Genomic DNA, 22,575 nt, shown 5'->3' with positions numbered 1-22,575 from the left:
TCGGTCAACATATTCATGCCTACTAAAAACGCACAAGTGGTTGCGAAAAAAGCTCTTAGCACTTTTCATACCAAGGGTCCAAATATCAAAAAGGTGGCAAGCATTCCCTCTATCAACTGTTTTCTAACACCAGGTTATAACACCTCTGAAGGAAACGTCAGTTTCTTACTGCTATACTTTAAAAAATGTATTCTGATTCTGCCCTCCTGTGGTTACTAAAAATGTCAGATCTTTACGGATCTTCACCCATTTTCCAAGGTGGTTTTTTTATGGGAGAGGGGAGCTAAAGAGTTTCTGTGTATTTCTGGGACAAGTCTTTTAACCATCTGTTTCTCAAAACATTGTTACTTACAAAGTGGATTTTATATCTGGATTTATGGAACATCCCACTTCTCATTCAACTTCATGGATTTTATACTAAATCCAAGGCTCCATTTTATACCAGACTTAAAAGGCTTGAATTATAGACTAAAAGGCTTGAATTATGAAGAACAAAGTGTCAGTAAAAAAAATTCTAACCAAGATTCACACAACACATCCAAGTCATGTTTCTCACTGCCTCTTTGATCAGGTCTTTATTCAAAATTAGCTGTCCAAAATGATTTGACCTTTACCGAATAAACAAATTTAAGTTTATGCAGCAGCCTTCTTTTCCTCTGTGGTGGGTTTCTTTTCTGTGGGCTTTTTAGCAGGCTTCTTTTCAGCAGGCTTCTTTTCAGCAGGCTTCTTTTCAGCTGCTGGTTTCTTGGTCACTGCAGCCTTTTTTCCCACCAAAGGCTTCTTTGGCTTCTTCGGCTTCTTCAGCTTCTTAACGCGAACAGCCTCCTTTCTCTTCTTTCCCACCACAGGCTTCTTGCCTGGAATCCCCTTCTCATCTGATTTGGCTTCTAGCGCTGCTGCTGCCCTATCCATCCGGATTTTGTGCTGCAACAAATTAGGAAGAAAATCTAAGAATCAAATCTCTCTAAAAACTCAACATATATCAGCAAAATCCAAATTATTGCTTACGTTCCTGGCCTGGCGAAGAATGGTGTTCCGGCGCATGGTCTTTGCATATGGGTTTAGCTTCAACATGATTCTCAGGTTTTTCAGTGGATTCTTCTTCAAGACTCTGCGATGAATCTTCTTGCTATAAAAAGGTAGAGACTATATTTATAGTTTATTTACATTACCCATATTTCTGAAATACTCAATAGTATGAGGCTAGGCAAGAATTACAGTGAATATCACAACTTTACCGTGGTGCTCGGAGGGCTCTTTGGATCTCTGGGCTTTTCAAGATTCTGCTAAGGTCTGTATTGAGCATCTTGTGCATGGGGAGGCTGAATGAAAAAAGAAAACACTGACTATAGAGGCTCAACTCTTATTTTTCATGTAACTGACTAAAGAACATGAACCTCAACAAAAGATTATTTTTAATCATTTAAGCTCGACAGAATACAATCAGAATTTCCACTATACTATCATTTCTCAGAATCTCACCATTTCCACATATTGCATCTGTATACAAGGAGGAAATGGCAACACAATCCGTTATTTAGAAAATGGGCAAACCAATTTTGAACACTATCCACAGCATAAACACCACGTTCAGTGTATGAATTACACTCACTTGTAGTTACTCTTGAGGGAGGCAGCTTTACGCCAAGTGCCATACAGCTCATCTAACTTGCGGAAAGCACTTTCAGTCCAAATGCAGAAACGTCCCACATGTCCACCAGGAGCAAGTTTCAAAATGTTCAGTTTGCTTACATTAAGCAGAGTAATTCCTTTTAAAGGGAAAACAACAATTAGGGAGCCTGTATTTCAACAGAAGAAACACAAATCATCTTTATAGCACCCAAGAAGTATTTTAATCATGAATTTCAACCATCAATGGCTCACTCATTCAGTCAAGAATCAGAAGTTCCACAAAATCATGAAGTTTCAGAAACACAGACCATAAAGTGGAATCTCATCATAATAAAAGCTGAGTAAGCTTGCAGAGCATGGGTAATTAGAACATGTAAGCAGTACAAGAATTACCAGGGATGTTTCTGAAGGCCTTGATGATACCATTGTCCTCATTATAAATGATGCAGGGTCCCCTGCGCTGGATACGGCGACGGTTTCTCATTTTGCCTTTGCCAGCTCTCATTCGCTGCGAGGCGTAGACCTAACAAAGTGAGGTTTGGTATTTTGATTGAGATATGATCCCTGCAATAGATCTTCATAGTTTAAAAAACTTCATTTTACAGATGATCAAACTAGAGGCAAAAATGACTTGCCTAAATTTAACACAGCAATGATTTCAGGTTTCAAACTCAGGTAATATGGTTCCAGAGTCCTTGCTCTCACATCCACTATGGTTTAGTTATACTGTCCCCTTCAGTAATCTTTTGAAATTTAAAATCTGGCAACAAATTTGTGTGAAGGACCACAAAATCTACCTTTTTGATATCATTCCAAGCCTTAAGTTTCTTCAGGAGCAAAACAGCCTCCTTGGTCTTCTTGTAGCCTTCAACTTTATCTTCAACCACCAAAGGAAGTTCAGGAACTTCCTCTATACGATGACCTGACAAAGCCGATTAACAGTGACCTGGTTACCCTGCACCCTTTGAAAAACTGAATCGAACCCACAAAATAAAAATGGTGTATACAATTTGCCAAATCAGAATTTCCACAAATATCATGTGTTTCAGAAACACGGACCAATGAAGTGGAATCTCATCATTTTGACAGTTAAATAAAAAGAGGAAGCAACGTGACAAAGTGGAAAAGTTTTCTAACAATATACTACATCACTTTATTTGAAGTAGTTCCCCCAGTTACACAGTATTCACTGATGATTTAGTTGAATACATAGTATTTACTGATGACTGAGACTGAAGTGATTATAACTAGTATTTAGCAGACGGAAATTTAGCCAGACACTCTAGGATGAGGTGAATGTACACAGGCTATTAACCACTAACACCAATGAAAAGGGTCAGGTAGAGAAAAAAGGGGTATTTTATACGACTCCTAGAATATAAAATATCACAAACCTTTAGACATGACCAGCGCTGGTAAAGCCGAGGCAGCCAACGCAGAGCAGATGGCATATCGCTTCTGTGTTGTATTCACTCTGCGGTGCCAACGTCGCCAGGTCTTGGTTGGTGCAAACATGCGGCCCCCACGACACATCTGTTTTCCCAGTTAAGAATCACATTTCTCAAATTTTAGGAATTAAAAACAGGTTATGCCTTGCTCAGTAAGAATTTTCGTCACCCTTCTGAACCAGCTTACTGACAGCAGGCAACTGTCACTGAGAACAGAGTAAGGCGCAAATTACAACATCACTGCAAGCAAAACCTCCTGTCAAACCTGTTGACTTTAAAAATTATGATGGAAAAATCTTCCAGATTTCAAATCTGTCTAGAGAAATGTTTAACCTGGACACTAGCATCTTCAGCATGAATTATTCTGCAACTACTAACATGAAAAAGACAGGTCCAGCCTGCTAAATGCCACAGCTGACTAGTCTAGGTGGTGAAACAAAGGATACATTTCCAAAAGCACCCTGGCCAGAACGGTGAGTGCCGCCACCTCGAACCCTGGGAATTCGAGCCACAGCTCTGCCAGTACCCCAAGACTCAGCACTGGTTTGATGACCTGAAATTGCGAAGAAACCCAAGTTTTAGCTACCCAACCACACCATTCTGACTACCGTGCACGGTAGCAAACAGCATCAGAACATCCAGGAAAATCATGTGGTTCAGAAACACGGACCAATGGAGTGAAATTTCATCACTGCTGTTAAGTACCTCTTAAAAAGTCAACCCAGGAAAGATCTAAATCCATACCTGCTAATTCACTGACAGCATAGGGCTGTCTGTTGTTTTTGCGCAAGTTGGTGTGAACAAAGTTCACAATATCTGGTCGAATGGGAGCCTTGAACACAGCAGGCAAAGTGACATTTTTGCCAGATGACTCCCCCTTTTCAGAGTACACTGATATCAGTGGACGAGCACACGCCTGGGAAAAAGGAAAAAAACATTTATATTGACAAGCAATGTCAGAGGCACTCTTCTCACGTGCCAACAAAAGCATTAACGGTTCAGTTCCAGAAGAGACTAGAGTTTGATGAGGTAGGTAACGCTTAAACCAAAAACAAAGGTTAAGTTACCAACACACCATCAGGTCTATTAACATCAGTAAATACTTGAAGGACACTTATGATTCTCAAGTTCTGTCACAGAATTTTCATCATTTTCAAAGAGAATGCTTTATGATTAAACTTTTAAATCAGGCCTTAGAAAGCAAAATAATCAAAACCATACTGTAAGGTTTGAAAATGCAATTTAATGCCATCATCCAAACTCTTTCATCCCAAATGTCAGCAAATCTACCAGGGCTCCACTCCTCCAAACATCCATCCTTGCCCCCTTCATCCCATTCCAAACACAGGTTCCAAAAATTACTAGTAAAAACAACAACCCTGTTACTTCTTGCTCAATCTTCTCCAAAGACTTACCACCTGAAAGGAAAACATCCCAAGCAGGACCTACACAACCTCGCTTCCCATACTTTCTTCCAGATGCTCAGGCCTACACTCAGGGCCATCCCTGCCCTGCCTCAGATGTAACGAGTCTCCTACCTAAAGATACCCTTCCTCACCTCCTTCGGGTTTCTCTGATCACTGTTTATAGAGCCCAATTACTGCTTCCTCTCCAACTTGCTATGTCTACAGCACTTACTACCATCGAACATTACGATGCATTTTGACCAGCTCAATTACGATCGAAGCTTCATAAGGATAGTGCTTTTTCCCTATTTTGTTCACTCAACTCCCCAAGGCACATATACAGACGTTATTTATGCAGTACCTATACAACAATTAAATTTTAAAGAGGACCAGAATGCTTTCAGAGGCAATTCTTAAGATGAACACACAATAATTCAGGAAAAAGGTGGAAATACAAGTTTTTTCTTTAAAGAAATCTCTCAAAAGACAGAAATATTCCTTACTAAGCCGGGCACGGAGATACAAGACCCCAAACTGACTCTCACCCAGACTGAGTCTTAGACCCTGCAAATTTCCAAGTCTTAAGTGGAACCCATTCTTTCAATATCCAAGGGAAGCCAGAATTCCAAAGGTCCTTCTGCGCCCGAGAACGAACTGGGGGTCCCCCTGTGTCGCTTCCAAACGCGCCCTGCGCCGGCTCGCACACGTTGCCTCTAAGATGGCTGCCAGAGAGCCTCCCTTCCCAGATCCCAGCCACAGACGCCCTTTGGTCCCCATCTCCTTCTCCTCGCTTCCCCTCATTAAGATTTTATGCCCTGAACCCCCAAGCCCATTCCTGCCAGGCCCCAAGAGCAGAGGAAGGTCCAACCGAGAGAACTTTCACTCACCATGGCGGGGAGATGAGAAGGCCACGCTCCTCTCAACCCGGCGGCTCCCACAGGAAAAGGAAATACTTACCACTCCCACTCTGTATGTAACTTTCAACTCGTCCACCACCCTGCCCCGTCTCAAAACCAATACAGGGACACAAAATATATATCTACCACTCTACAAAAATAAAAATAGCGTATTATTTCTTCATATATGTCAAATTACCGTATCTATTGACTTCCAAAGCCAAAAAGAGCACTTAGAAACAAGGGACTCCTTTTCGCGGAGTAATCCATAAGGGGGCGAGGCCAACTCTCGCGAGACGAGTGTCTTTTCCTCCTCAACCGTTACAACTTATTTTAACTTTTTCTTACGGGAATGGAAAACTATTGGGACAGGAAAAACAGCTGTGTGCTATAAAACAAAAGTTTAATTTTGTGGACAAACGGGACCTGTTGGGGGTGGTGGTGGTAAAAGTAGTCCCGGCGGGGGGTCATAACCCCGGAAGTCAGCGTCTGGCGCGCGTTTCAGTTTGGCGGTTTCGGATCTGCAGTCAAACTGGTCCGGGATGTGGTCGCGAACCAACCGAGCTGCTGAGGAGTTTTACGCTCGTCTCCTTCAGTGAGTAGTAGCCCCTGCTTTTGTCTTGGCTGTGAGGACAGCTCTTCTCCCTCGGGGTATCTCGATCCCCTCCCCAAGCCTCTTTCCACAGCCTTGGGGATTAGCTCCTTGCCAGTTTCCAGCGGCGCGAATGTTGTAGACAAAGTCCGCTTTCTCGGGAGCTGGGAGCTGGGGAGACGCCGGTTACCTGCTCCAGTGTGGGGTTGGCGCTGTCGGCCCTGTTGCTTGTAGTCTCGTTTAGGAGAAAACATGTGTACATTGTCACCCGAGGTGGAAGGTGACAAGTTTTCCAAGAGGCACATTATTCACTCTGATAATGCACACAACTTGTGATATGTTAGGGGTACCTACCAGGATAGAGAAAACTAGATGTTGACATCCTTCACCTGTTTAAAGCCTGGCTGGCGTGAAACGTGTTGTTATAGTCTATTCAAGATAGTTATATGAGCAACAGTTATAATGATAACGTGATGGTGTGTCGGCTCTTTAAAGCACCTTTGTTTCACAGTGCTCTAAGACTTCATTTTATTCGTGTAATGAATACTAGTACTAAAGGGGATTCCATCCAGTTCTGTCTCCTACTTAAAAATCTAATCCAGTAGTTCTCAAATTTGAGCATGAATCACTATCACCTGGCAGGTTGCCAAAACAGATTGCTGGGCCCCCTTCCAGGATTTCTCATTTGGTAGGTCTGGGGTGGGGCTAAAGAATTTCCCTTTCTAACCAATTTCAGGTGAAACAGATGCTGCGGGCCTGACACTTTGATAACTGTTGTAATCTAACCCCTTCTTTTCTAAATGACATACTTTTTCATTATTTGTCTTCATTGCTTTTATTTCCTGCTTACAAAAGTGGTAATGCTTGTCAGGTTTTTCAACATTATAGAAAGATCACTAGCAAAAAAAAAAAAAAAAAAAAATCACTAGCTTTTCCTTTCTTTCTTTTTTTTTAAACAATGTCTTGGATAGCTTTCAATATGAGAGCCTATACATCTCATTGTTTTTAACGGCTATATAGTATTTCATTGTATGGCTGTTTTATGTTTATTTAACCAGTCCCTTGTTGATACAACTTTATTTAGACGTTTTGCATTTCCTAATTATTTCATAGGTGTTAGTCTTTCTCTCCACCTGTATCCCTCACAATGCCTTTGTAGCCACCTGCCTACTGGAAATTTCCAAATGAGACCTCAGACTCAACGTCTGTGAAACTGAATTCATCTATTCCCCACAACCTGACATTCTCCTGAATTCTGTCTATGAGTTAAGAGTTCCAAGTCCAAGACTGTCACTTGGTTCTCTTTTCCACTGCCACCCACCCCTGTTCCATCTAGTCAAGTCACCAGGTGCCCTTGTTCTCCCTTCGTCCCTACTGCTTTTGTTCACCATCATCACTTTTTTGAAGTACTACAAGTTATTCACAGCTATTTTCCTGGTCTCTAAGTTTATAGCCTCCACATCAGGAGGTCAGGGAGATCTTTCTCATTTAAAATCTTGTAGTGCGCTCCTCTTGGCTTTCAGCATACAGTTCAAGCCCTCTAGCAAAACCTCTTCCTCTGTGCCACAACAGTACCCCGCACTCCCCTCTGTTGGGACTCATCACCCTGTATTGCAATTGTTGGTTTGCTAGTTGGACTGCAGTCAAGACTATGAACCAGGTGCTATGCATTTGTTTTATATCTTGGACATTTAGTAAGAATTGTTGACTAAATATTATGACATAATATTAGTGTGTTTCATGTTTGGTAATTGCAGTCATTGTTGCTTTTGTTGTGGTCATCCATTTACAATGCTTGGTGTCAGTCTGTTTCTCTCTTGTAAAAATAAAATACTGTGTGTGTGTGTGTGTGTGTGTGTGTGTGTGTGTGTGTGTGAAAAAAAAGAATTGTTGACTAAAAAAAAACTAAACCCAAAAGTTATGTTATTCGGGGACCTTACTGAGGACTATAGCCTGGGAATCAGCTTCTCAGAAAGCTCTGAAGAACTGTTCCAAAGAGGTAAGGGAGTAGCCAGAGTATATAGGAGTTTTTGCTGGGGGAATAAACAAACAAAAACAAAGCAAAACAAAACAAAAAAGTAGTTGAACATCAAAAGTTTACTACTAATCACAAGAACAGACATCTCAAGTTAATGATTTTAGTGCTTTTCCATGTATGGGAAGATGTAAGAGTCTGGACTCATTGAAATTATTCCTTTGATACGCATCTTAACTGTCTAGGGCCCGTATCCTGTTTTTCTGCATCCTGAATTCCCCTCAGGGTGCACCAGGGTGGCTGCAGTGGCTGATGGTTTTATGGCAGGCAGCATTCGGTGTTTACCAGAACGGCAGGCAACTTTTTTGTCCACAGAGTGCCTGCCCATAATACACATACTGGTGACATGATTCTTGAATGATTGATTGAATAACATCCCTGAGTTATGCATACATAGAAGTTAAACTTCTTTAAGAATAAGTCACAATCTTGTCCACAATGTAAGTCATAGTTTTTATTTCAGTGAGTTATAGAGTGGATCAAACAATAAATGGTATCCTGAAACCATTCTGTTGGGTTCCTTTAGGACTCTAAAGATTCCTTTCTCTTTCAGAGCGTAGATCAGGCTGATGTACATTTTGGTATGTTAATGGTTAATAGTTTACATGCTTTGGGATCAACTGTCTTGAATAAAATGATAATTATGAAGTATCTGAGAGTTTTGTGCTTACATTTTAAAAAGGAAATACTTTCGCATTATCAAATTTACTAATTGTTTAGTGACAGCTCATGAAAACAGGGAGGGTAGATGCTTCCATTTTAGCAATAGAAATCCAAGGCCTGGGACCCTTAAATAACTTCTCCATGGTTACCCGCTGCTTCAGTGGCAGGTCGGAATCCAGTCATTTTTACTTCCCGAAAGTCATGTAGTAACTTACACTTTCATAGTACTTGGCACTGTGTTTTAACAGTTACAAGAGTGGAGGTAGGCAACCTAATCTCCTGCTGCCTCTGAGAAGCAGTGGTACCCACTTTGGGGCAGCTGTCTTTGAATCTCTGTCGCATCTCTTTTTTTTTTCCTTGTTAACCTAATCCTCTTTTTCTGCTTTTTTCTCCCTTCTCAACTATGCCTTAGGACGGCCATGAATACTTTGCATTTTGTTTTTCTCTTGGAGAAAGCAATGACTAGCTCCTGAGTTTAAATGACAGACTACTATAGCTCTATTTTTCACATGTGGTTCTGCATTTCAGGGAATTTGATGAAGAAAAGAAAGGAATCTGTAAAGATCCATTTATCTATGAGGTATGAACATTTTATTTGGTTTTTAAACAACTCAATCATCCTAAAATTTTGAGTTTTTAAAAGTTGAGCTTACTGGAGTTAATTTACGTAGACTAAATTTCACCCTTTTAGAGTACAGTTCTATGAATTTTTACAAATGCATTAGGTCATATAACTACCCCCGTAATCAAGAACATTACTATCGCCTCCAAAAAATCCCCTCATGTCCCTTTATAGTCAGCCGTTTCCCCTGTTCCCTGGTAACTACTAATCTGTTTTATATCTCTGTTTTCTGTCTTCTGTATTGCCTTTTCCAGAATGTCATATAAATAAAACCATACAGTTTGTAGCCTTTTGGGTCAGGCTTCTCTCAATGAGTATGTAATGCATTTGAGATTCAACTGTGTTGTTGTGTGTATCAGTAGTTCATTCCTTTTTATTGTTGAGTAGTATTCCACTGTTTCGCCAGTTGACGGACACTTGGATTGTTTCCAGTTTTTGATAATTATGAATAAAGCTGCTATAAACATTCATGAATTTATTAAGTTTAAGCATCTAATATATGCCAAGTGTTCCATAGGTAAACTCCCCATAGAACTTAATCCCTTAAAACAATTAGCAAACTAAAATTTATATTCTAAAAGACGAGCTGAGGAGAAATAGTCATAAATGGGCTAATATCCAAGTGTGTAAAATATATAAAAAGCTCTTAAAATCAATAAGAAAAAAAGACAATCATAATAGAAGAATAGGCAAAGGATACAAATAAGTAACCACAGAAAGAAAAATACAAATACTGTTGACCCTTGAACAACAAAGGGGTTAAGGGTGCTGGCCCTCTACAGTCAAAAATCTGAGTATAACTTTATAGTGGACTCTCCCTATATGTGGTTCCTCCATATCCGAGGTTCTACATCTGTGGATTCAACCGACAGTGGGTCATGTAGTACTATAACCTTTACTGTTGAAAAAAATTTATGTATAAGTGGACCCATACAGTTAAAACCTGTGTTCTTCAATGGCCAACTGTATAGTTATCTCTTACTATCTGAATTCTCACTAACCAAACTCAAAAATCAAATATATCCAAGTAAATGTATTATTAATCCCTCCCTATCTGAATTATTACCAGTTGGTACTTATATTAGTTTCCTACGGCTGCTGTAACAATGTACTTACACATTAGTTTTCTTAAAACATGAGAAATGTATTCTCTCACAGTTCTGGGGACTAGGAGTCTGAAATCAAGGTGTCAGCAGGGCTGTGTTCCAGCTGAAGCCTCTATGAAAGGATCCTTCCTTGCCTCCTCCTAGCTTCTGGTAGTTTCCAACAATCCTTGGTGTTTCCTGTTTTGTTGAAACACCTGCCTTTGTCAGCACATGGCATTCTCCCTGTGTGTCTATGTCTCTAAATCTCTCTCTCCTTGTAAATATACCAGTCATTGGGTTTAGGGCCACCCCCCCCAACCTAGTTAATCTTCTTAATTTGATTACATTTGCAAAGATCCTATTTCCAAATAAGGTCACGTTCAGAGGAACCAGAGGTTAGGACTTCAACTTATCTTTTGGGAGGATGTAATTCTACCCACAACAGTACTTGATCAGGAACTTAGTAGATCAGAATAACAAAGCATCCTTTGCTCTCTGAACTTGGTATCTAAATGCTTCAATATCCAAACTAAGAAATAGGTTCAAATAGTGAGAGATATTTGTCAATAATAATAATATTAGAGGCTGTTCACTCTCATTAGTGATCAAATAAATGAAAATTAAAACAATAACAAGATAAAGGTAAAAATAAACAATGAAAATAATGTGTTGACCTAACTGATGGGAATGCAAATATGTGGGTATGACATATTTGAAAGGCAATTTGACAATATCAATGTGATTTTAGATATTCATCTTAAAGTACTTAAAGGATGTCCATTATCAATTGTTTGTTATAGCATATAACTTGAAAATACCCAGATATTGAATAATATGGAATTATGTGATGGTAGATCCATGGTACTAGACAGCCTAAGAACATTTAATGGCATGGAAAGAAGTTCATGATATGAAACCATTAGAATGTTCTATTTATTTTTTAAGCAAAATCCTATTGAGTTATCAAAATAACAGATATATTTCTATTATTTTATTTATTTATTTATTTATTATTTATTTTGGCTGAGTTGGGTCTTTGTTGCTGCGCGCAGGCTTTCTCTAATTGCGGCGAGCGTGGGCTACTCTTCATTGCAGAAGAGTAGCTTCTGCAGGGCTACTCTGCGCGGGCTTCTCACTGTGGTGGCTTCTTTTGTTGCAGAGCATGGGCTCTAGGCACGCAGGCTTCAGTAGTTGTGGCATGCGGGCTCAGTAGTTGTGGCTCGCGCAGGCTTAGGTGCTCTGCGGCCTGTGGGATCTTCCCCAACAAGGGATCGAACCTGTGTCCCCTACATTGGCAGGCAGATTCTTAACCACTGCACCACCAGGGAAGTCCTGATATGTTTCTCTTTAAATAGATTTATTTATATATCTGGAAAAAGATCAGGCAAAGTATACACCAAAAAGACTAATAATAGTAGTGACTACTCTGGCTAGTAGAATTATAGATGAGTTTTTAAAAATCTCTTTTAGCTACCTGTTTTCAAACTTTTCTACAATAAATGTTTATTGCAATTGGAATGAAGAAATAGGCAGTTCCTATAAACTGATAAAGTTCTAAATTCCATAGTATGATCAGAAAAAAGATAATATTTAGTAAAGAGCTAATTTTGTGGTTCATAACAGTAAATCCAATATGATTAGGGGAAGAGGATGTCAGTGTGATCCTAATCAAAAGGTCTTACAAGGCAGGGTGCTCTTTAGGTGGGCCTTGAAACACATAGATAACAGATATAAGAGCTAGAATTTTTTTTTTTTTTTTTTTTTTTTTTTTGGCCATGCCACAGCTTGCAGGGATCTTAGTTCTCCGACCAGGGATTGAACCCGCGCCCTCGGCAGTGAAAGTGCAGAGTCCTAACCACTCGACCACCAGAGAATTCCCCAGCTAGATTTTCTCAACATGAAAAACAACATGGGCAAAGAATAAATGAAATTATATTTTGAAAACATTACTTCTTGTTCAAATTCTCTTTTCTAGTTACTTGCATAGAACTGGTCTTTATGTGTTTAAATATTTGTACATATATATGTGTGTATCTATAACATTGCTGGACCTTAATCCATTTTTAATAGGCTGATGTTCAAGTGCAGTTGATCAGCAAAGGCCAACCAAACCCTTTGAAAAATATTCTAAATGAAAATGACACAGTATTCATCGTGGAAAAAGTGGTAAGTAGTGCTTGGGCTTTGTGGTTAATTCTTAACAGCCAAATTTGGTTTCTTGTGGATAATCTCAAATGTACACATTTTCTTATCAGCATGTTAGTGACAGTGGATTCTAATATCTTTTAGTAGTAAGTACAGTGCTGTCCAACAGAGAGATAATGTGAACCACATACGTAATTAAAAATTTTCTGGTAGCCTCATTGCAAAAAAAGGTAATTAATTTTCATACTGTAAAATTGACTTTTTCTTTTGTTGTTCAGTTGTGTGAATTTTAACACATGTCTACAATCTGGTAATCACCATCATAATGAGAACACAAAACAGTTCCATCACCCCAAAAAAACTCCCTCGTGCTATCCCTTTAAAATCATTCCCTCTATAAAATGAATAACTAATAAGAACCTGCTGTATAAAAAAATAAAGTAAAATTCAAAAAAAAAATCATTCCCTCTTCTCCCTCACTGTAGCTTTATCTTCTTAAGAATGTCATGAATGGAATCATACAAAAGTGTGTAACCTTTTGAGTCTGGCTTCTTTCACTCAGTGTAATAATGCCTTTGAGATTCATTCAAGTTGTGTGTGTATTAATGGTTCCTTTCTTTTAACTACTGAGTAGTATTCTGTGGTATGGATGTACCACAGTTTCTTTACCCATTCATCCTTTGAAGGACATTTGGGTTGTTTTCAGTGTTCAACGATCACTAATAGAGCTACTATAATCATTTTTATACAGAATTTTATGTGAGCACAGTTTACTGTAAATGGCTAGGAGTAGGATTGCTGGGTCTGAAATTATGTTTAATAATGCTTTTATTTAATCTAATTTATTTAATGTTATTTCAATACCTAATTCATATAAAAATCATTAATGAGATTTTAAGGTTTTTTTTCCATACTACGTCTTCAAAATCTGGTATGTATTTTACACTTAAATCTCAATTTGATCTGGCCATATTTCAGGTGCTCAAAAGCCACATGTGGCTGGTGGGTGGCTACTGTTTTGAACAGCACAGCATAAGTAGCTATGACTCGTAAATTTCTACTTTAATTTTTGCTTGTTAAATGTAACAAGAGGGGACTTCTTATTTTTTGCATCACTTTATAATTACAGGCTTACACCTTCGTGGGGTTTTTTTTTTTCTCTTTTTTTTCTTGAATTTTTGAATTTTATTTTATTTATTGTTCTTATTAGTTATCTATTTTATACATATTAGTGTATACATGTCAATTCCAATCTCCCAATTCATCCCACTCCCCCAACCCCTGCCGCTTTCCCCGCTTGGTGTCCATATGTTTGTTCTCTACATGTGCATCTCTAGTTCTGCCCTGCACACCGCACCTTTGTGTTTGAAGTTCGGGAACTGTTTTGGCAGAGCAGTAACAGTGATGTTAACTGAGTACTGATAATGCTGTCACATTACACAGTTGCTTTGGGGCCAGGACTCATTCTTGGGTATGTTGTTTCCCGAAGTAGATAGGAACAGAATCTAACAGGGGAAAGTGGATGTTCCTTTAGAAGGAGTATCTTTGTCGGCTTTAGGGCCCACATGCTGTCTGGACCGGGATTGAGATGAATGAACAAAGAGCTCTTTATTTTAAATACACACAGAAACTTCTTTCTGAGGAGGGGACATATTTATTTGTCTTTTGTATTAATGATGCTTATCAGTGGTGGACAGATGCTTGGAAAATAATTATAGGTGAATTATGTGGTTGAATTTAGACTTTTCCCATAGAAGGGAAAATGTTTGTTGAGCAAAAGCTGAAAAAATGAAGTTGGTCGGATGAAGATGAGTTATCTGGGAAAAGGTAAAGATGGCAGGGGGATTTGTGGAAATTGGTTGGGATACTAGTGAGGATGCAGCTTGGAGGTGTGAGGAGTTACCTGGCATTTTTGGTTGGGGAACAATTAAAATGGGCTTTATTTCTACAAAGATCAGTAGAGCTTAAAGCATGAGTTTTAGGTAGATGGATATTGAAAAGTATAACGGACGGGAAAATGACATTTCTTGGATACTTCTAGGAACTATTTGGAAACCCAGGCCTGGAAGGGAATAAAATCTGGAATCTGACAGAAGAAATTCAAAGTTGAGGAAACATCTAGGTCAGATACCTATTAAGTATTTACTGCTAGAAGAGCTTAGTGGATAAGAACTTGAGTTTTGAAGTCAGACTACCTAGATTCAAATGTTAGTTTTGCCGCTCAGCAGCTGTGTTATTCTAGGCAAGCTATTCAGCCATTCACTAACTCAGTTTTCCGGTCAATAAAACAGGGTTAATAATAGTATCTATCTCAGGGTTTTTATGAAAAATGAAAGAAAGCTTGGAATAGTACTGGTACATAGTACATGCTCAGGAAATGTTAATTCGTAAAATTATTGTTACTATTGGCAGAACTGAGCTATTTAACTACTTAAACACATGGATATCAGAAACACAAGTGAGAGCTGATAGCCCTAAGAGGAATAGACTTAAGGAGTAAGGGCTGTGAACCTTCAAGTTTTGTGGAGTGACAAAATCAGGGAGTCTTCCGTGGGTTTCCCTTGGTGTTTGTACATCACTTTGTACGTGGTGAAAAGAGCACTTCCTTTTCTGATGGTATCAGGTACTTCCTTTATCAGTAGCAACTTAGATCAGTATCTTTATAGGACAGTGGAAATGCTTCTGACGGTGAGATTTATGGGTACCAAATTGGTTTGTAGCTGTGATTCTTGTCATAACCCAATCATTTTGTGCTTAAGCGTTTAGAAATCAGTACGTTATGTTCTAGCATAGTGAAGAGTTGACTATTACCTTAAGTGTCCTTTTACCTGGTTAAATAATTAAACATTTTTAAAGCCTTTAGAAAAGGAAGAAACAAGTCATGTTGAAGAACTACAATCCGAAGAAACTGCTATTTCTGATTTCTCTACTGGTGAAAATGTTGGACCACTTGCTTTACCAGTTGGGAGAGCCAGGTAAGTTTTTTCTTAGTGTAGGGGTGGAGGGTAGGATTTAAATAGAAGTGTTCTTATAAACATTGGGGAAAAAGTATGTATCTAGCTAGATCCTTCCCTCTCTACTTTCGCCTCCCCCTTGATGTGTATACTCAATTCTCTAAGGATAGCTCTACTTGACTGTCCCTTGACTGTACCATAGGTATCCCAAGCCTAACTAAGACAACTGCGGTGATCTTCCCTTTCTCCATTCCCCTATACTGTTTACTGTTGTTGCTTTTAATTGTTTTCCTTATTTCTAATCTGGTTCCTCGCCAATCTTTTTTCCTCACTGCTGCCAGAGTGATCTTTATAAAATGAAAGCCTGATTGTATTGCTTCCCTGCTTAAAAATCCTTCAGTGGTCCTTTTTCCTCATGATAAAATCCAAATTCCTTATGAGTGACACATAGGAGCCTTCAGCATCCAATCCAGTGGTCCTCCATGAGGGGTGCCATACTCAGCAGGCAATTGGAAATATGCAGGGATACTTTTTGATCGTCACAGTGATTCAGGGGAGCTTTTGGCCTGGGCCATGGATGGTAAATGTCCTGCAATGCATGGGGCTCTCCTGTCCAACGAGGAATTATCCCACCCAGATGCCAGTAGTGCCCCTGTTAGAAATCCTACAGCCTCTGTCTGCTTTGCCAGTTTCACTACCCACCCCCCAACATATGACTTTCTGTCTGCCCGGCCTCCCTCAACTCCAAAACCAAGAAGTCTTTGCTTTCAAGGAGTCCTGGAGGATCTGGTTATATATATAACAATATTAGAGAATAAGGACCATAATAACAATATTCACAAAGTGACTTTCCTTCATGTGGGTTTTTAAATTTTTTTTATTTTTGGCTGTGTTGGTTCTTCGTTGCTATGCGCAGGCTTTCTCTAGTTGCAGAGAGCGCGGGCTAATCTTAGTTGTGGTGCGCGGGCTTCTCAATGTGGTGGCTTCCCTTGTTGTGGAGCACGGGATCTAGGCACAAGAGCTTCAGTAGTTGTGGCACGCGGGCTCAGTAGTTGTGGCTCATGGGCTTAGTTGCTCCGTGGCATGTGGGATCTTCCCGGACCAGGGCTCGAACCCGTGTCCCCTGCATTGTCAGGCAGACTCTTAACCACTGCACCACCAGGGAAGCCCCCATGGTGGGGTTTTTTTGTTTTGTTTTGTTTTGCTGTGTAGAAGCTTTTAAAATCTTTTGTAGTTAATCAGTCTTTTCTTTCTTGGCTTCTTGATTTTAAGTCATGTTTGGCCTTTTTTTTCTTTTCTGTCCCACAACTTGAACATTATTTATTTGCATTGTTTTCTCCAGCCAGTGTTTGTTAGGATTTATCCACAGGCTTATCATTTCTTTGCTCTCCATTTCTTCTTGCATTTCAGACCTTCCTTCTGGGATTATTGTATTTCTTTATTGAAGTACAATCCCTTAGAAATGCCTTTTCTGAATATCTGTTGGTAATAAATTTAGTTTTCATCTCTTTGAAAAAAAATTTTAAGCCGTATTTTTGGTAACTTTTAATTCTGATACACTCAAATTTACAGAAAAATTAAAAGAATAGTTCGGGAACTTCTGTGTACCCTTAACCAGGTTGACCATTGTTTACGTTTTGCTGTCTTTGCTTTGTGATTCTGTCGCCTGTTCCTCCTCCTCTGCTCCTCCCACTCCTGCCCACTCCCCCATCTGTATAACAGACACGTGTCACACACACACAGTTTTTTAAATGAAATATTAACAGTATGTTGGCGACATCATGCTCCTTCCCCCTTAAATACTTCACTATGTATTTCCTGGAATCTAGTACATTCTCTTATATAACCACAGAACAGTCATCACAATCTGGAAATTTAACATTGTTACAATATTACCATCTAATCCACAGACTATATTCAAATTTCCTTAAGTGTTCCCTGACTAATGACCTCAAGCATCTTCATATATTTATTGGCTTCTACTTTTCCCCACCCCCCAGGTTTACTGAGATGTAATTGACATATTCTGTTATTTCTTTTGCTTAATCTCACAGCCTACTTCCACTCCCAATGACCCTCTACCCCTGCCATATTGAACTCCCTGCTTGTAGTAGCTACACTTTGTCTTTTTTTTTTTTTTTTTTTGCTGTACGCGGGCCTCTCACTGTTGTGGCCTCTCCCGTTGCGGAGCACAGGCTCCGGACGCGCAGGCTCAGCGGCCATGGCTCACGGGCCCAGCCGCTCCGCTGCATGTGGGATCCTCCCGGACCGGGGCACGAACCTGTGTCCCCTGCATTGGCAGGCGGACTCTCAACCACTGCGCCACTAGGGAAGCCCACTTTGTCTTTTTTTTTTTTTTTTTTTTTTTTTTGGTCACTTCTCGATCTGCCTCGTGTGCCTTGCTCCCACTTCTTCACTTGGTGAAACTTTTATGTATTTTGCCACTTCTTTCCAGATTTTTGTTTCTGGGATTCTGTGATATTGTGATGTATAATAAGAAACATATTTGGTCTTTTTCTGCTGTTCCTGGTGCCCAGCTCCTGAAACCTTTGGAATTTCCTAGGTGTGGCGAACTATAAAGGTGTCTTTTGTTATGTTAATGAGGTGACTTTTGGACCCCACCCCAGGTAACCTAAGAATGGGGGCTTCTTGCCAGGGGAACCAAGCATGTGACTGGAGGGTTGGAACTTTGAGTCCCACCCAACCTCTGGTGGGGAGAGGGGCTGGAGGTTAAGTTCAGTCACCAGTGGCCAGTGATTTAATCAATTGTGACTATGTAATGAAACCTCCATAAAAACCCAAAAGGTGGGCTTCCCTGGTGGTGCAGTGGTTGGGGGTCCGCCTGCCGATGCAGGGGACGCGGGTTCGTGCCCCGGTCCGGGAAGATCCCACATGCCGCGGAGCGGCTGGGCCCGTGAGCCATGGCCGCTGGGCCTGCGCGTCTGGAGCCTGTGCTCCGCAACGGGAGAGGGCGCAACAGTGAGAGGCCCGCGTACCGCAAAAAAAAAAAAAAAAAAAAACCAAAAGGAGAGGGTTTGGAGAGCTTCTGGGTTGGTGAACACATGGAGGTGCTGGGAGAGTGGCTTGCTAGGAGAGGCCCTGGAAGCTCTGTGCCCTTTTCCTCATACTTTTCCCTTTGCATCTCTTCCATCTGGCTGTTTCTGAGTTCTACCCTTTTATAATAAACTGGTAATCTAGCAAATAAAATGTTTCTCTGAGTTCTGTGAGCAGCTCTAGCATGCTAATTTAACCCAAGGAGGGGGTTGTTGGGACCTGCGATCTATAGACACACAGATGACAACCTTGACTTGGAATTTGGCAATTGGAAGTTGCGGGGAGGCAGTCTTGTAGGACTGAGGCTTTAACCTGTGGGAGCTGATGCTATCTTTGGGTAGATAGTGTCAGAATTGAGTTGAATTGTAGGATACCCAGCTGGTGTCAGAATTGCTTGGTGTAAGGAAAAACCCCACACATTGGAATTGGGTATAAAATCTTAGATGGTGATCAGAAGTGGGATCAGAGTCAGAATCGTAGCTACTGTTCATGATATCTTTGGAAAAGAAAACTTTTGACTGATTGACAGTCTCTGTGTCTAATTTATTCTTCCTACTGTTGTTTCCAAGGCAGTTAATTGGACTTTACACCATGGCTCACAATCCTAATATGACCCATTTGAAGATTAATCGGCCAGTTACTGCCCTTCCTCCCCTTTGGGTAAGGTGTGATGGTTCAGATCCTGAAGGTACCTGTTGGCTGGGAGCTGAGCTTATCATAACCAATAACAGCATCACAGGAATTGTCTTGTGCATGGTCACCTGTAAAGGTGAGAGCTCACTTCTCTTGCTTTTATGGGTGTGTGTGTATATATTTATTTGTATAGTTATTGCTTTGTGGTTTTTACTGAAACTTGATATTGTTAGGAGGGAAGTGCACACAGTGGAACTTGTGTTAGCCACCATGAATCTACTGCAGTGTGTAACTTGCAGCATGTAGGAGATAGTCCAGAAACAGATTTTCAGAAGTCCAAACAGGAGTTTATGGCTGCTTTATTTGGGTTTCATTTCATTTATATGTGTGTATTTTTGGAAGTTTTCATTGGAGGATAAAAAAGTTGACTATAATTCCAATTTCATAGTGGGCCTTTAATTCTACTTTTGGTAGTATTATTGACCTCTGTTCCACTTTCCTTCTTTTAAAAACATTTCATCTGTGATTTAAAATTTAATTTCAACAGTTATTAGTGTTAAGTTGTGATACCCTCAGAATTTGAGGGATTATAATTTTCTAGCTCTAATAATGTAATTTTGAATTGTACCTGTAAAGTTTTTTCTTTCTTTCATGTCCTATAGCTGATAAAAATTATTCTGTAAATCTTGAAGACCTCAGAAATTCACACAAGAAAAGACATCACTTGTCTACTGTAAGTATTTCTCTTCTATTCATATTATTTTCTTCAAACTGCTAACAATCTGCCTTCCTAGTGTAAAGGTTTTTTCACTCCTAATATGACTAGATATTTTTCTGTAGTATCAAAATGTTTATTTTCATATCAACTAATAACTGAAAGTATATGCCTTGCCTTTTAGCTAATCTTTGTGATGAAAAAGAATTGTCTTATTTTTCCATTTGGGATAAAAGCACGGCACTTTTTTTTTAAACAAATTTTTTTATTTTATATATTTTTATATATTTATTTATTTATGGCTGTGTTGGGTCTTTGTTGCTGCGCACGGGCTTTCTCTAGTTGTGGCGAGCAGGGGTTACTCTTCGTTGCGGTGCGCAGCCTTCTCATTGCAGTGGCTTCTCTTGTTGTGGAGCATGGGCTCTAGGGCTCGCGGGCTTCAGTAGTTGCGGCATGTGGGCTCGGTAGTTGTGGCTTACGGACTTAGTTGCTCTGCAGCATATGGGATCTTCCCGGACTAGGGCTTGATCCCGTGTCCCCTGCATTGGCAGGTGGATTCTTAACCACTGTACCACCAGGGAAGTCCTCGACACTTTTTCTTTTGGGAAAAGAGTCAAACTCATTTTGATAATGGGCCTTTGGCGTTGTGAAAGCACAGCTAATGGTCTGCTGGATGCACTCTTTCAGTTAACAGCCAGCGGCTTTGCCCAGTATGAGCTCTTTAAGTCCACTGCCTTGGATGATACAGTTGCTGCCTCACAAACTACGATCACTTTGGATATTTCCTGGAGTCCTGTGGATGAGATTCTTCAAATCCCTCCACTCTCCTCAACTGCGACTCTGGTAGGAGCAAACCCTTCTTTCTGTTGAGTTTACTCAGTGTGGATTTACTTTGAACTTGCCTGTTGCTAGTGCTCCATGCTTCCAGCCCAGCCCCAGGCTTAGCTCTCCCTGGGCAGCTCTGAAAGGCTCAGCTTGCCCCTGAAAGAGTCTCACCAGAGCAGCCAGTGGAGGTTTTGCCAGGTGATCTGATCTATCAGTTATCCACCGTGCTGCAATTATGATTAATAAAGTCTCTTGTGTGGGGACTCAAACGGAATCATCACAGTGACTTATAATCTCTGCTGTTCTTAAAAGAATGCAGATATCGGCACCACATCAAGAATCATTATTCTGTTCAGACCTTTCACCCTATATTTACATTTCTAGAATCTCTCTTAAGAAATTAATCAGAATTGGTAACAAAAATATATGGACAAAGATATTCAATGCAGTCACATAGCTGTGTTTAGAAAACATTAAAAACAAAACCTGAATCGTCAGTAGGAAAATGATTTAAATAGGTTTTCATGATGAAATCGTGTATATATATTTTTAAAATCATGATTTAAAATATCTTTAATAATGAGAGAAAATGCTTATTATTAAGGGAAAAAAGAAAAGACCCCAAAAGTACAAAATTATATGTACAGTAGGATCTCAACTATGGTTTTTAAAAATGTGTACACAAAGGCCTGGATAGCGTTACAAGTGGTTTCCTCAGAGTGGTGGCTCATGGATAATTATATTTTTAGCGCTTTTCTTTTCCTGCAATAGGAATTTACATACTGGCATTTACTATTTTCTTCTCTTTCAAACCATCCCCCCGGCGTTTTTTTTTTTTAAGGTTTTAGGTTGATAAAACTTTGACCTCTGGCTAAGACAGCACATTGTAGATTTAACAGTTAGAAGTCTAATGAGCATATTTATTGGGGGAGGGAGGGTGTTGTTTTTGGTGTGTGGTAATGCTAAGTTTGTCACCGAGTCTTGAGATGTATTTATTTATATTTCTACTCCTTGTCCTTTTGGAAATTCAGTGGGACGGAGTAGGAGAGCATGTGTTCTATGTAGCTGCAGTTGTGGTATAGAGAGGGGTTCTGGTGGCCTGAATTTAGGGTACTGTATTGGGATGGGCGGGGTCTGTGGTATGCTGGGGAAGGTGTTCTAAATGCAGTATTGACCTACTTTTTCAATTCACTAGTGCTTTATGAAATATATTTTTAAATGTGTGGGTAGTTTGAAATGCAAATAACTGTGACCCTGATGCAGAGAAGATGGGATTACCAGTTAAAACTGACTCTGGGAACTTTTTAGAATATTAAGGTGGAATTGGGAGAGCCCAGAGGTCCTCTGAATCATCTTCACAGACAACTGAAATTTCTCCTTGTGAGTATCCTTCTGGAATTTGTCACTTGTATTAAATCTCATGTTTTCATTAAAATGTTTACTAGTGTCATTGTTATTTAGTTTTGTGTTCTTCAAAATTTGTTCCAAATGTTATGTGCTTGGCAATTGGGGCAGCGTTACTGTGTGGTAATTGTCCTTGCAGTTAAAGGGAACATTCATCGGTTAGTACTTAATGGGTAACAGTTCTTTTGCCTTTTCTGCGAAGTATTTGAGTTTTATTCATATGATGGATTCCCCTCTTTCCAGGTGAGTCAGTTGCCAGTTAATTCCAAATGTGTGTATAATCTGCTTGTTACTAATTGAGATTTTGATTGATGCTGAAGATTAATGAGCATGTGTTTTTATGTTTCAGTAATTTAAGCTCCACTCTACAAATTCAATCTCAGGGGTGTGGGGGGGAGCTCATTTTGTTTATTTATGTGTTTATTTATTTACTTTTGGCTGCGTCGGGTCTTAGTTGTGGCATGAG

At 39.8% G+C, this 22,575-nt stretch overlaps 2 protein-coding genes and 4 non-coding genes across 9 annotated transcripts in view; 1 reads left to right on the top strand and 5 right to left on the bottom strand.

The window, feature by feature from the left end:
• Positions 1 to 543: 543 nt before the first annotated feature.
• RPL4 (ribosomal protein L4) lies at positions 544 to 5,468 on the bottom strand. The gene is made up of 10 exons (XM_060097132.1): positions 5,374 to 5,468; positions 3,825 to 3,996; positions 3,527 to 3,633; positions 3,027 to 3,165; positions 2,430 to 2,554; positions 2,026 to 2,155; positions 1,613 to 1,769; positions 1,239 to 1,322; positions 1,009 to 1,129; positions 544 to 924 (listed from the first exon to the last, which is right to left on the bottom strand). Exons 1-10 carry the CDS (start codon positions 5,374 to 5,376, stop codon positions 634 to 636), a joined length of 1,329 nt encoding a protein of 442 aa, XP_059953115.1. The 5' UTR covers positions 5,377 to 5,468; the 3' UTR covers positions 544 to 633.
• On the bottom strand, positions 1,896 to 1,966 carry LOC132489740 (small nucleolar RNA SNORD18). The gene has a single exon (XR_009532118.1). It is a non-coding gene; the product is annotated as a small nucleolar RNA SNORD18 (small nucleolar RNA).
• Positions 2,647 to 2,718, bottom strand: LOC132489739 (small nucleolar RNA SNORD18). The gene has a single exon (XR_009532117.1). It is a non-coding gene; the product is annotated as a small nucleolar RNA SNORD18 (small nucleolar RNA).
• LOC132489584 (small nucleolar RNA SNORD16) lies at positions 3,227 to 3,325 on the bottom strand. The gene has a single exon (XR_009531985.1). It is a non-coding gene; the product is annotated as a small nucleolar RNA SNORD16 (small nucleolar RNA).
• LOC132489741 (small nucleolar RNA SNORD18) lies at positions 3,706 to 3,776 on the bottom strand. Its single transcript, XR_009532119.1, has one exon. It is a non-coding gene; the product is annotated as a small nucleolar RNA SNORD18 (small nucleolar RNA).
• Positions 5,469 to 5,707: 239 nt separating the features above from the next.
• Positions 5,708 to 22,575, top strand: part of ZWILCH (zwilch kinetochore protein) — a 40,672-nt gene continuing 23,804 nt past the window's right edge. For all 4 annotated transcript variants that reach the window (XM_060097130.1, XM_060097129.1, XM_060097127.1 and 1 more), the window contains exons 1-8: positions 5,708 to 5,977; positions 9,201 to 9,252; positions 12,450 to 12,545; positions 15,381 to 15,499; positions 19,102 to 19,301; positions 19,828 to 19,898; positions 20,568 to 20,723; positions 22,014 to 22,085. In XM_060097130.1, coding sequence (XP_059953113.1) covers positions 5,925 to 5,977; positions 9,201 to 9,252; positions 12,450 to 12,545; positions 15,381 to 15,499; positions 19,102 to 19,301; positions 19,828 to 19,898; positions 20,568 to 20,723; positions 22,014 to 22,085 — 819 coding nt within the window. In that variant the 5' untranslated portion in view covers positions 5,708 to 5,924. The remainder of the gene's footprint in view (positions 5,978 to 9,200; positions 9,253 to 12,449; positions 12,546 to 15,380; positions 15,500 to 19,101; positions 19,302 to 19,827; positions 19,899 to 20,567; positions 20,724 to 22,013; positions 22,086 to 22,575) is intronic.

Source organism: Mesoplodon densirostris, chromosome 4 (genome assembly GCF_025265405.1).
Source record: "Mesoplodon densirostris isolate mMesDen1 chromosome 4, mMesDen1 primary haplotype, whole genome shotgun sequence".
Taxonomy (NCBI): domain Eukaryota; kingdom Metazoa; phylum Chordata; class Mammalia; order Artiodactyla; family Ziphiidae; genus Mesoplodon; species Mesoplodon densirostris.
Note: the sequence above shows the minus strand (reverse complement) of the source record. Positions and strands in the feature narration are given on the sequence as shown.